A 14684-nucleotide genomic window follows, 5' to 3' on the forward strand; every position below is an offset into this window, starting at 1 on the left:
TGTATAACATAATGGCTGAAAAAAGAAAAGAATGTGTTACAATCACCCAGTCGAAGTCTAGGCCTCATCCCAATTGATATGTTGTGGTGGGACCTTAAGAGAGCTGTGGATAAACAAATGCCTACAAACGTCAATGAACTGAAGCAAAGTTGTAAAGAAGAGTGGGCCAAAATTCCTCCAGAACAATGTGAGAGACTGGTAAAGTCAAACAGAAAATGATTACTTCAAGTTATTGCTGCTACAGGCTATTGAATCATAAAGTGTGCTTAGTTTTTCCATACATGGCTTCTCCAGTTTGGCTTTATTTTTGTAACCTAAATAATGACAAGATGTCATATGTTGTACATCTGAGATTGTACTTACCTAATTTTCAGACCTGCTAAGGATCAGATGATTTTTATTATGTCGTGATATGTCGAAGAACAGAATTCAAAGAGGGTGTACTTTATTTTTCATATGACTGTATAACTTTAATAAGAGTTCAGCAACAGGAGATGGGAATCTGAGGGCCATACGTGAGTTTCTGCTCCTTCAACAAGCCCTTTCCAGCACACAAACTCTCAGCAGCCTCTTGTATACTCCAGAAACTGGTTCTGAAGGTGGAAGGATCCTCCAGAGTACAATTCAGTGTCGCTCAAAGGACTGCATCAGGAGGGAAAACGTGGTCCTCTTCCTTCTCTGATCAACAGCATAGAAGTCACTGTTATATGTGTCATGTTAATATTGTTGAATGAGTACAGGGGCATGATAAAAGAAACTAATTCATTTTTGTAGGTGAGAGATTGATTTATTGTGTTGGTCTTTGATGTACGGAACCTTTCATTATGATGAAAGTGTTGAACAATAAGACTTCTTTGAGTCTTTGGTGAAATATGAAAGCATATCTTTTTGTAGTTTTGATATGGTAGATGTGTAATGGACATGTTAAAAGAGTTAAAATAGCCCCTATTTTTTGTTTGCTTGAAAATTAGATATAATTCTATATTATTGTTGTATATTATTTATACCTATGCTTCAGAAGAGATGCTCAATTTAATCGGAACTAGTCTTTGGTCTACTATTACTGCTTTATTTGTCATTTTGTTTGTGACTTTATTGATTAATGTACTAAGGAGCGGTTTTTAATGCTTTTTGTTTCTTTGTTTTAAACTATGTTAGATTCTGCTCTATGTGGGTTTTACTTTGAAAAGTCTACTAGAAATGTATTGGTAGCAACAATAAATGATCTGTTGCGAAGTGCTGAAATTGTCCATAGTAGTTGTTTAAGTTGTTTTTCTACTAAAGATATATTCTAGATGAACATACCTATTTTACAGTGTTGAGGATACACTTTGCCCAAACTAGCCGCTGTCAGCCAGAGAGAGGAGTTAATACATTGTTTGCACAGCTGTTAGTAGTTCCGTGTTAGGACACATACTGCTAATACAATCATATAATACATGGCATTTTCTGTAATTGTGTCATTTAACTTTAACTCTCTCATATTTCCCCCCCTTGTAGGTATATAAGAATCGTTGGAACACACAACACAGTAAATAAAGTATTCCATATCGTAGCTTTTGAATGTATGTTCACCAACAAGACCTTTACTCTTGAGAAAGGCCTAATAGGTAAGTGACATAACAGAGTAAATCAAGAAGTCAAGTAATTGTTCATGGTAATAGAGCACTGTGTAGTGTATTTATGCAATAAAGCAACTTTGTATGTCAGGTGAAGTACAGTACCTCTGTTCAAGTATTAATGCTTGGGGATGCTTAGTACTCTTACAAGAGTGCACTGTCTGTACTTCTCTTTCTCTGGTTTCATTATCTTGAACATGTTCAGGGCAACAAGCCTGAATAAGTAATCCTCTTTCCTTTTATTTGTTTGGTTCTCTATGTGAACTGGAAGCCTAGGAAACATGAATAGAAATAATGTGAATCACTTCTGCCATTTAATAGCAAATCCTATTATACAAACTGATTTCATGTAGTCTTGGTTGGTTTCTGTAGTTCTGTAGCCTTTAGACCTCTATTTCCTAATCGAGGTTTGTTCCCCTATATTGGGTTTAAAGAAATTCCAAGAGCAATATGAAACCATGTGATTTTTATAAAAGTAAATATTTTTATAACCTGAAACAAATTTCTGTGAGTGATATCATTACTAGAATTTAGAATTTGTCCAAAAAAGTTGTGCTTGGGTTTTTTTTTAATAGTTTAGTTTTCTTTCACTAAAAGGAAGTTGAATGAAGGAGAGGAGGTAGAGCATGAGTATTTCTTAGAAGTCAAAAAGGGGGAAGAGTGCTAAAGACTTCAACAATCACTGCTTTAAGGCAGATATGAAGGTACAGTGGTGCCTCACACAACGATGTTAATTGGTTCCAAAAAAATCAACGTTGTGTGAAACATCATTCTGTTAAACACCATTTCCCATAGGAATGCATTGAAAACCGGTTAATCCGTTCCAATTGGAACACATTGCCATCGCTGAGTGAAAATCCCCATAGGAAACATCGCTGTGTGAAACAATGTTTCCTTCATTGGAATGTATTGAAGCCGACTCAATACATTTCAATGGCTTTGCGAAGTCCTTTTTCGCTCCTGTAAAAGTGTCTTACAATGTTTGGAAGCTGTTTTAAATGATTGCAATGGTTAGCCCACCTTCTGAAACCTAAGCAAACTGATTTTGGTGTTGTTCTGACACTTCGTTAATTTATGGTAATTTTTTGTTTTCTCCATTGAAAACCATTGGATGGTCTGTCTAATGGTTTCCAATGGAGAAAACAAAAAATCATCATAAACTAACGAAGTGTCAGAACAACACCAAAATCAGTTTGCATAGGTTTCAGGAGGTGGGCTAACCATTGCAATCATTTAAAACTGCTTCCAAACATTGTAAGACACTTTTACAGGAGCGAAAAGGGAGATCGGGAAGAGCTTTAAAAGGCAAACGGAGATCAAAGAGCCCTTTCCCGATCTCCCTTTTCGCTCCTGTAAAAGTGTCTTACAATGGTGAACCTTGTGGCATAGTACCGTATTTTTCCGTTTACAAGACAACCCAAAGTATAAGACAACTCCCCCTTTTCTAACCCCCAAATTAGAAAATTTGCACACTCGTGCCCCTTTGATCCTCCCGCCCTTTCCCGGCTGCGTTTTCTGCTTCCTAAGCCCTGCGGAGCTTAGAAAATGGGTAATGCAACCATGAAAGGGTAGTGCGCTTGCACCCCTTTGATCCTGAGGCCCTTTCATGGCTGCTTCAGGATCAAAGGGGTGCGAGTGTGTTGCCTTTCCATGGCTGCTTTACTCTTTGGCTTTGCAAAAGGTAGAGAAAATGGCTGCCTACTGTGTATAAAATGACCCTCAATTTTTGGTCTAATTTTTAAAGTAAAACTCGTTTTATACATGGAAAAATACGGTAGTTAAACTGTAGGACTGCAATGAAGACTCTGCACATGACCTTGATCCAGCTCAGGGTTGAGTCAACCTTCCAACTTTCCATCCTTCCCCTCACCAGGAAGTACCCAGCTACCTGGTGAGGGGGACAATGTGTAGCCTGCATAATTAAACTGTAAACTGCCCAGAGAGAGCTTTAAGCATGATGGAGTGCTATATAAGCAGTACACTTTTTAATTAGGGAGTACATCTGTTAAAGCAGTGGCCCAACCTTCCAGTTTCCTGGTTTTGTGTGGCTTGAGTAGGTATTAGAGAGTGTTAACTATGTGCGTAACTTGGCAGGGTCTTTTTAAGTCACTGAATTTTCCTGGTTTTTGACAAGATCATGGCTGAAATCCTATTGCTTAATGTAGCAAGTTGCACTGGAGAAGGCCCACGACTCAATGGGGATGTGGGGAGTCAGCTCTTCCATATGTTCTTTTGATTGAAATCGGGCCACTCTTCAATGGGCCTACTGTAGTCTGAGTTTTTATGCTAAGTAACCAGATTTAAGCCAATTTATCATTACAGTGTTGGCAATCACAATATCTCCAATGTATCCTGAAGTTGCTTTCTTGCACGTTAATCCACATGATGTTGGTCATGGTGAATACTGAGATAATGGTATCATGATTCTATTATTTTCTTTTAGATTTGACACTTCAGTAAACAATACATGAAAGTAACAATGTTTGCTGATTAGAACACACCAGACAACTAAAATAACTGAAAGCCTAAACTCAGCAAAACTGAGATTTCTGGATGAATAATATATACTAAAAACTCCAGGTGCCAGAAAGATGAAATTATCATTGTGAAACACTTCAGAAAAATGTCTGATCTGTCGATAAGGCTTACTTCTGAGTAACCAGAACTTGAGTTTGTAGCACCTGCTCTAATGAGAGCTTGCAAAAATAAGGCAAAGTGTTGGTGCACAGATAGTGAGCTGCAAGCAAGCATAGGATTATACTTTATAGCATCTGATGTTCCTTCCACATTTCTTTCCAGTGATAGAATCTGCAGTCCAGTTCACAAAATTCTGTGGGTGTAAATGGCAAAGATATCATCAGCCAACAACATTACTCTTTGGTTTAATTTAATTTAAAGTTTCCTGTTCCTCTTCAGTTTATGAGGCTTCCCAGAGATCCCTTTTGACTTGAGGAATCCTTTGAGTTCCTTGGGATGAAGGGACCTTTTTATATAGCAGAATTGCTGTCAGATGGGAACTGGTGGTCTCAAACCTGAAGGGAGGGGTAGGAAGCTTTCAATTTCATTTCATTTAAGACTAAAGTTGCATCTGATGGCCTTATTGGCATACACCTAGTTATTTACTAAACAGGATTTCAGTCAGAAGCATACTTCAGTAAGGTTTATGTAAAGGTTTTGACAAAATCCAAATCCACAGGTGGACAATATCTTTATTAGGAATGACTAAGATTCTATGAGAATGCACAGATTTCCAAGTTTCCTAGCGCTCCTCACTAGGCTAAGTCTTTGAGTTGGGGGAGAAACATTGAAATCTACAAATTTGTCCACGTGTTGCAGCCATGATAATCTGCAGTTAAACTCAGATTGCTGATTACACATAACAATGCACATTGGGATGTAGAAGAAATGGTAGATCCCATCTCTGAAAGCAGAAGTGTTATATAGACTTAGTTGAATCACACCGGTTTGAAAAATTACATAAAGTGGAATCACAAGAACAGCATACTGGTTAGATGAGCGAAGCTGGAGACCAAACTTTACAGGCTATTCCAAGTTTAAAGAAAGTGAATTAGGGCCAAATTGTGTGTATTACTTAAAGGTTGGACCAGGTGGAAGCCTCAGTGCTATCTCTCCTAAGAAAATGTTCTTCCATTTGGTGCTTGCCAAGAAATGTTGGATATTCTATACTGTCCTTCTATACTGGATGTTCTATACAGTCCTTCTATACTGTTATTTGCATAACACGTTACATTCATTGCATAGTCTATAGATACTGTACATGTGTAGTTTGTGAATCTTTACATTTGTACAGTTATTCACAAGTAATGTTCAAATGCACTAAAAAAACCTCTACAGTTTGGAGCTTTTTTAAAAAGGGAAACAGGAAGCTTGTGCATATGGCATAGGTTTACAGAGACTAAGGAGGCAGTTGCACAAGGTAAATTGGGGAGGAGAAGAAAAGGATGAGGCAGCAGATCTCTGCTGGAAGGGGAAGTGATGTAGTTGGCCGTTTCTGGTGTTCTCCTTCTTGAAGCATCCACTTGTCTTCCAGAAAGCTGTGTGCAGTTATCCACTTAAAACTAATCAACTGACCAACAGAATCAAAGGACACTCATTTTGCTTCTCTGGAGTTAGCTCGTCAGCCATATTTAACCTTGTAAGAAGGACAAATGTTTCCATTTCAATCTGAGAATTTACTTATGGTATCTCTTACTCTGGTTATCCTTCAAACAAATCAGGTCAGTGACTGGCTGTACAGGGCACATTACTTTATCTTCTTTATTGGGCTTTTTCAGTTAGAACAAGTAACTGCATGTATTATACTGGGATCATATATCAGATGTGTTATTACCTGCCTGTAATATCTACATAATGGTCATCTCTGTAAACTGAAGATTAGAAGCCGGACAAGCAAGTAATAAAACTGAAGTTCTCCTTTAGGCAGTAGATTGATAATAGCAATTGTATGTCACTGTGCCTTATGCATTGTTTTTATGATAAGTCATCAGTTGCCATTTCCTTGCATTTAAAAAATTGTATGGTGACATGCCTTATACAAGAAGCATTATTTGGCATTTGACTCTCTGTTTTAAGGGGGAAATGTAAATATACTGTATTTGCTTATTCTAAAATTAAACCCAAAAGGTTAAGAAAAGAAAATGGTTATACTTAAGCTGAAATCAGACATTATGGGTTATTGCTCACATAAACACCAACCTCTTGACTCTTTTGCTCTTTGGGTAAATCTAGGTAATACAAGATGCAGTATGTGATGTAATATGGTATAAGTTCTCCTACTTCGTTTCATTAACATTTAAAACTATCAGTTTGTGATAGCATAGTATGCTTTGCATTACCAAGGTATTCTTGGTGGCAGGAGAAAGACACTAACATTTGCAAATCTTCATATAAGTCAAATATGTCTTCCAATTTATTGCTACATTTAAAAAGGAGTAATTGGTTTTGTATTGCTCTGAGTATGGGAGAAAAGACATAACTAACTAGTACCAGTAGCTTAGAGTAGCCTGCTACTCTGTTTTCACTTCAGATCTGAGGCTCCTTGCTGGTACACTACAATGGGTAGAAGGGATATATGGGACTACAAGAATAGTACATAATGTGGTGTAGTGGGATAGAATGACAGACTAGGACTCAGGATGCCTAGGCTTGAATCCCTGCTAGCCATGCAAACTGGTAAACCATTCCTTAAATACAGTACAGTGGTGCCCCGCATAGCGACGTTAATCCGTTCCGGATTAATCGTCGCTATGTGGAAACATCGCTAAACGGAACGGAAAACCCCATAGAAACTCATTAAACTTAGTTTAATGTGTTCCTATGGGGCCCTAAACTCACTGTTCTGCGATGTTCCTCCATAGCGCTGCCATTTTCGCGCCCTCGGTAAGGGAGGGCAGCGAAAATGGTTGCGGCGGCCATTTTGGAACCACCGATCAGCTGTGTGAAAATGGGGCCTTTGGGAGGACCAAAGCCCCCATTTTCACACAGCCCGAGTGCTCGTGGTGAAAATGCCACAAAAAAAACACAGACACACAGACACAAACCACAAACATAACCCCCACCCTCCAAAACCCCCACCGAAAATTTTTAAAAACAGGACTTACCAGTCCGAAGCATCCCAATGCTATGCTGGCTCCGCGCGGCCGGGGGCGAGCGGGCAGGGCCCCGGCCTGCTCTAGCCGCCCGGCCCTCCGCTGGTTCCACGCGGCCGGGGGCGAGCGGCCAGGGCCCCGGCCTGCTCTAGCCACCCGGCGCTCTGCTGCCTTTGGAGCTTTCAAAGGGCTTCCTCCAGTGTCGGGGAAAGCCCTTTGAAACATCTGAAGGCACCGATCGCGGCAGCGAGGACCCCCAGGGAGGTCTCCCATGGTGGCGTGCAAGCCCTGGGAGACCTCCCTGGGGGTCCCCACCGCCACGATGGGCGGCTTTGGAGCTATCTGAAGCCAAAAAGGCAGTGAGAAAGCGCGGGAAGTTCGAACTTCCCACACTTTCTCCCTGCCTTTTTGGCTTCGGAAGCAAGCCGGGGAATCATCTCCCTACTTGTAAGCAACGCTGGGTCCTCCTCGCGCGGGGCTGAGCTCATCCCAGCGCGAAGAGGACCCAGCGTTGCTTGCAAGGAGGGAGACGATTCCTCCCTGCCTGGCTGGCTTGCTTCTCCTTGGGAAAAGCAAGCCAGCCAGCCAGGCAGGGAGGAATTGTCTCCCTCCTTGCAAGCAACGCTTGCAACCAATGGAGTAAATGCCGGCCGGCTGGCCGGCGCTTCAGAGCGGCTGCAGGAGAGACCTCGCCCGCGGCTGTTCCGACGCACCCGCCCCGAAAATGCCGGCTGGAATACCCGAGCCTTGCCCTCCTCGACCCACCCCTCACCCTCATCTCCGCCGCCGCCGCTGGGTTTCGGAAGCCGCTTCCAAAGCCCAGCAGCGGCGCCGGAGAAGGGGGTGAGGGGTTGGGAGGAGGGCGGCCGGGAACACCCGAGCCTTGCCCTCCTCCCAACCCCTCATCCCTTTCTCCGACGCCGCTGCTGGGCTTTGGAAGCGGCTTCCGAAACCCAGCGTTGGCGGCGGCGAAGGGGGTGAGAGGTTGGGAGGAGGGCGGCCGGGAACACCCAACCCTTGCCCTCCTCGACTCAACCCTCACCCTCATCTCCGCTGCTGCCGCTGGGTTTTGGAAGCCGCTTCCAAAGTCCGGCTGCGGCGGCAAAGAAGGGGGTGAAGGGTTGGGAGGAGGGCGGCCGTGATCCGCGTTGCGGCCTGAGAGTCCGTCCATGGATGGGGAAGCCGGCCGGGGGGCCGATCCAAGCCCAGGATGCCTGAAAGGCATCTGGACCCCTCCCACCCTGCCCCTGCCGCTTGGATCCGCCTCGCGCCGGCTACCCCATCCATGGTCGGACTCCCGAGAGTCCGACCATGGCGGGGGTAGCCGGCCGGGACGCGGATCCCGGCCGTGGCGGCAGGGTGGGAGGGATCTGGATGCCTTTCAGGCACCTGAAGGGGAATCCCGGCGGCGGCCTCAGAAGGACCCTTCAGAAGGGTCCTTCCGAGGCTACCGCCAGCATTTTCCCCCAGCTGAATGGCGGGGCTCCCGCTCAGCTCGGGGGAAATGCCCCCTCTGAAGGGGGAATCCCAGCGGTGGCCTCAGAAGGACCCTTCAGAAGGGTCCTACCAAGGCTACTGCCTGCATTTCCCCCCAGCTGAGCAGGGGGAGTGGTCCTTCTGAGGCTCCCGCCGCTCAGCTGGGGGAAAATGGTGCCTATGGGGAAAAATTGCAAAGCGATTTTTCCCCATAGGCAACATCGTAATGTGATCGCAAAAGCAATGGCAAGAAAGCCATCGCTATGCGGATTCTTCGTTAAACGGGGCGCTCGTTATACGGGGCACCACTGTATCTGCCTTTCCTTGAAAGTTCCTTTAGATTTGGTGTAAGTTCATTCTGACTTGATGACATAAAACACAAGAATAACTGTTTCCAAATCTACTATAGCTCCTTAACTGCATCAGGTAGAGTGTTGTCACTAGATGGCCAAACATTCATTTGCCTAGTGGAGTCAGCTGATTAGAACAGCCAGTTTTTCTATTATTGAAACACACCTTTCAGATTTCAAAGACTATCCTCAAAATTATGTGTTCAGATCAAACATACATGACCCTTATCATTTGCAGTTTTTCAGTAGTAGTTTTGTGGTTGGATTGTGTTGACATGCAAAGATGTGGGGTTTTTTAGTATTATTTACTTAACTGATATAACTGAATAATAACACATGGCATACTCTACAACACAGTGTTAGCAGTAAGGATATAATTTTCTTTTATTGTTTGTAAGTAGGTACTTTGGTTCCATATTCACATGTACAGAATGCATTAGATGAGTCACTTGTAGAAATTGGCATCAACATTGTATTCAAAATGAAGCTAAAATACTGCAGAAGACACAATGATTATACTAATGGCTTATTGTCACAAAACTAGAGACTCAAGCATTTTAAAGTAGAGATCAGAATAGACAATCCTTCTTAGGGTTGTGTACTGGTTAACTGTTAGCATGCTGAGTGTCAGAACTCCATGATTTAAGATCATTTGTAACATCTGTCTTATTTTCGTAACACAGCCTAGATTAGTGTCTGACGAAAGGGACTGTAACCCATGAAGCTTCATGCTGAAATGAATTTGTTAGTCTCAAAAGCGCCACAATACTTGTTTTTATCATAGAATCATTGTAGGGTTGGAAGGGACCTTGGAAGTCTTCTAGTCCAACCCCCTCCCTAAGGCCTAAGGCAGCAGACCTCATACCATCCCGAACCTCATAACATCCTGGATAGATGGCTGTCCAATCTTTTCTTGAAAACCTCCTGTGATGGGGCACCCACAACATCAGGAGGCAAGCTGTTCCACTGCTTAATGGTTCTCACTGTCCAGAAATTCCTCCTTATTCCAGGTTGGATCTCTTTCTAATGAGTTTCCACCCATTGGTTCTTGTCCTACCTTCAGGTGCAGTGGAGAATAAATCAATGCCCTCTTCCCTGTGGCAATCCTTCAGATATTGGAAGACTGCTACCATGTCTCTCCCTAAGTTTTCTCTTTGTTAAGCTAAACATACCTAGTTCTTTTTGTCGTTCTTCATAGAATTTAGCCTCCAGTTCCCTTATCATCTTCGTTGCTCTTTTCTGCACCCCTTCCACTGCCTCAGTGTATTGTGGTGACCAGAACTGGACACAGCACTCTAAGTGCAGCCTCACCAGTGCAGTATAGAGTGGTACTATCACTTACCATGGACTTGATGCTATCCCCCTCTTGATGCATCCTAGGACTGTGTTGGCTTTCTTGGCAGCTGCAGCACACTACTGACTCATCCTTAAGTGGTGGTCCACCAGGACCCCTAAATCCCTCTCACAGGCACTACTGTCGAGCCAGGTACCACCTATTCTGTACCTGTGCATCTGGTTTCTCCTGCCTAAGTGTAGGGCCTTACTTTTCCCACCACTGAACTACATCTTATTGGATAGGACCCAATGTTCAAGTCTGTCTAGATCCTTCTGAATGTTGAGTCTGTCTTCCAAGCTTTCTGTCATCAGCAAATTTGATGAATGCTCCTTCAGTCCCCTCATCTATGTCATTTATGAAGATGTTCAAGAACAGTGGGCCCAAGACACAACCCAGAAGGAACCCACTGCACACTTCTCTCCACATAGATGTGGTTCCATTGAGGACCACACATTGAGTGCGGTTGGTCAGCCAGCTGCAAATCCACCTGGTAGTTGCACTGTCTATCCCACTTTGTTCTATCTTACGCAGAAGTAGGTTGTGGTCTACCTTATCAAATGCTTTACTGAAGTCTAAGTACAGTATACTATATCCACTGCATTTCCTTGGTCCATTAATTTAGTCACTTTTTCAAAGAATGCAATAAGATTTGTTTGGCATAACCTGTTTTTAACAAACCCATGCTGGCTTCTAGTAGTCACCTTGTTATTTTCTAGGTGCTCACAAATCTGCTGCTTGATTATTATTTTTTCCAGGATTTTCCCAGGTATTGATGTCAAGCTGATTGGTCTGTAGTTTCCTAGATCCACTCCCCCCCTTTGAAGATTGGAAGCACATCTGTTCTTTTCTAGTCCTCTGGCAGTTTACATACACTCCAGGACCTCTCAAAGATTTCATTCCAGGTGATGAAGACCAGAAGGGATTGTGAAGAGCTCCAGAAGGATCTCACCAAACTGGGAGAATGGGCGGCAAAATGGCAAATGCATTTTAGTATAGGAAAATGTAAAGTAATGCACATTGGGGCAAAAAATCAAAACTTTAGTTATCAGTTAATGGGTTCTGAACTGTCTGTGACAGATCAGGAAAGAGATCTTGGTGTGCTGGTGGATAGCTTGATGAAAGTGTCAACTCAGTGTGTGGTGGCAGTGAAGAAGGCCAGTTCCATGCTAGGTATCATTAAAAAGGGGATTGACAATAAAACAGCCAACATTATAATGCCATTGTACAAAACACTGGTAAGGCCACACTTGGACTATTGTGTACAGTTCTGGTCGCCACACTTCGAAAAAGACATAGTGGAACTGGAAAAGGTGCAGAAGAGAGCAACTAAAATGATGAATGATTTGGGGCACCTCCTTTATGAGGAGAGGTGCTCTTTAGTCTAGAGCAGTGGTTCTTAACCTTGGGTTACTCAGGTGTTTTTGGACTGTGACTCCCAGAAGCCTTCATCGCCAGCTGTGCTGGCTTGGGTATCTGGGAGACGCAGTTCAAAAACATCTGAGTAACCCAAGGTTAAGAACTACTGGTCTAGAGAAAAGGCGCCTGAGGGGGGGGGGACATGACTGAGATGTCTAAAATTATGCAGGGGGTGGATAAAGTGGAAAGAGGGAAACTCTTTTTCCTCTCACGTGATAGGGAGAGTTAGAAGCAACCATATTGTTTCAGTTTTTTATTTTTACTTCCCTCCACCTAAAAGATTTCAGTTTGTTGTTCAACTGAGTTGTACTTTTTATATGCACTGTAAAGAGAGAAGGGGATATTGCTCTTAAGAATTGTGGTCTGGTGTTGTGTATTGCTGGTAGTCCTTCATATAGGTCAGCAACCTGGGACCTATGCAGCCACAAAAGACCAAAGAAACTTTTAATTGTTCCTTGAGCAGTTGATGAGATAACTGAATATTTTTTTCAATTTTAAAACATACAAATATATATAAAAATAGATACCGTATTTTTCCATGTATAAAATGACACTTTTTCCTTAAACAATTTGAGAAAAAAATGAGGGTCGTTTTATACATGGAAGGCAGCTCTTTACTGCTGCCTTTTGCGAAGGCATGAGGCTTTAGCAAAAAGGAAGGGGAGGCATTTCTCTCTTCCTTTTTGCTAAGCTCCGTGCCTTCTCAAAAGGCAAGGAAAAGTGGCAGTCACTTTGACAGCCGCTTTCCTGACCTTTTGCCAAGGCACGAGGCTTAGCAAAAAGGGAGCCCTTTGATCTCTGCTTTTTCTAATTTGGGCTTAGAAAAAGGGGGGTTGTCTTATACTTTGGGTCGTTTTATAAACGGAAAACTACAGTACACACACACACACACACACACACACACACACACACACACACACCTGTATTTTCATGTCTCTGTGTTTATTTTCTTTGTACTACTTCATATAATGCTCCAAGGGACAGGACAGTGAATAATGGATGTAGAGCAGGTGATGATGGATATTAAAAATTGGGTGTCCTTCATTATCCTCTAGGGAATGCTTTTTAGAACTTATGAATCACTTTAGCCTCATTTATGCATCTTTTTGAGCCTTAGGAGAAATTGTTTAAAATGTCGGGTCAGGGAGAAAATGAATAAATAATCATTCATTTGTCTTTTGCTCAGTGGCAGTTATTATAAAAATAATTTAAATGTCCAACAAAGAGAAAAAGTCAAATCAATTTCTTAGTAGTGTAGCTTCATAGTTTGAAATATTACTCTATTTTCATTTAGTGAAGCTTTTAGACGTTGCTGTATTTGTGTTCAGCTATCTTCTCTATATGATTCTTTTTTCCAGATCATTCTCTCTCCTCTTTTAAAGGTTAACCATCTTTCAAATTTCCACAGTTTTTCCTAGCAACATCTGTCATGTTTTTAGTAAGCATGGTCTTAGGAAACTGTGAAATTTAAAAGATAATCTAAATACTGTTGGGAATTCCCCTCTGCAGTGAAGGTAAGACACATAGCCAATTCTGTTTACTGGAAAGAGAACATGCCGTATTTTTTGCTCCATAAGACGCACCTGACATTAAGACACACCTAATTTTTAGAGGAGGAAAACAGAGAAAATATATTCTGAACCAAATAGTTTAATAAAATATTTAATAAACTATAAGAGAATAACATTTGAACCATGTAAAGTGAACAGCAGTCAGCAGTGGCATTAAGAACCATTACCACTGTCATTAACAAATGGAGAGACTTAAAGGTTTGTGTACTCTAGTTTATGTACCATAAATTTGTGTATCATAAATTTAAGTCAAGTACATATAGACCATTATCAGGCAGTGATAAGACCTATACCACATTATCTATATTTTACATTTCCTTTCATCCACCTCCTCCCCATGCTTATAGAAATGTCTCAATGACAGATGAGATTGTTGTGCAACTCTGCCCAGCTATAGCTCAAGCCTATATTAAGTTAGAAATGGTTTGTCTGATTTGGCACTGCATTGAGAGGTCCCTTTTAGTTGTGTGGAGGATAAATAGTGGAATTAAACTATTTAACAGCTGGTTTCCTTATTTACTTTAGGTTATGTAAAAGAACAGCAACACAAAGCTTAACCTGATCCCATTCACCATCAGTAACACATCAGCATAAGACCAAATCTCAGTTTTCTGACATAATTGAACGTTTATAGCATGCAAGGCACAACAGGTTATTCAAGACAAAGCCAGGAACAATGTTCTTGGCAAGCCAAAAAAACTGAATACAAACTATAGTAGCTGAAATCAGGAATCAGGTACTGTAATCCAGTTAGAAGTCACGAAGAATTTTGACTTTCTTAATTTTCAAACTACTGTATCAGCAAATGTAGTATGTGCTACAGAACTCTGTTCCAAAAACACTAACCAAATAACTATGCCCTGTCTCTGAGACTTCCTGGCCCTGTTCTGATTTAGATACATCAAAGAGATACCACAACCATAAGGACTTGGAAACAACTAAAAGTAAGACTGAATTTTGCTTTCCCATGTATGCAGGGTTAATTTGTGATTAGCAGCCAAGTTTGTGTTCTGGCTCATAAAGCACAGTTACTTTCCTTGCTGGAACACCCTTTGGAAGTACATTCTCTATTAGATGCCCAGAAGTAGTTGAATAGTTTGCAAGTCAAATCCAAATTTCTCATAAGAATGCATTGAAAATTAATTAATGCATTCTTATGGGGGGAAAAAGGTCAGAAACTTTAAAAAAATTAAAAGAAAGTTACTTACCAGGTACTGTACACTGAGCCCGGCTCTTCACAGTGCCTAACAGCCGAAAAAGAGCACCAAACAGCTAAAAGCCAGCAGGCAGCCGGCAGCCATTTTATG

At 41.9% G+C, this 14684-nt stretch overlaps 1 protein-coding gene across 2 annotated transcripts in view; it reads left to right on the forward strand.

Moving 5' to 3' along the window:
* The window catches only part of BTBD9 (BTB domain containing 9), a 216874-nt gene that overhangs the window by 91777 nt on the left and 110413 nt on the right, over window positions 1-14684 (forward strand). For both annotated transcript variants that reach the window (XR_013540396.1, XM_072991536.2), the window contains exon 7: window positions 1501-1610. Coding sequence is in view for 1 of the 2 variants with exons in the window: in XM_072991536.2 (XP_072847637.2) it covers window positions 1501-1610 (110 nt within the window). In the remaining variant the exon portion in view is untranslated. The remainder of the gene's footprint in view (window positions 1-1500; window positions 1611-14684) is intronic.

Source organism: Pogona vitticeps, chromosome 1 (assembly GCF_051106095.1).
Source record: "Pogona vitticeps strain Pit_001003342236 chromosome 1, PviZW2.1, whole genome shotgun sequence".
Classification (NCBI taxonomy): Eukaryota; Metazoa; Chordata; class Lepidosauria; order Squamata; family Agamidae; genus Pogona; species Pogona vitticeps.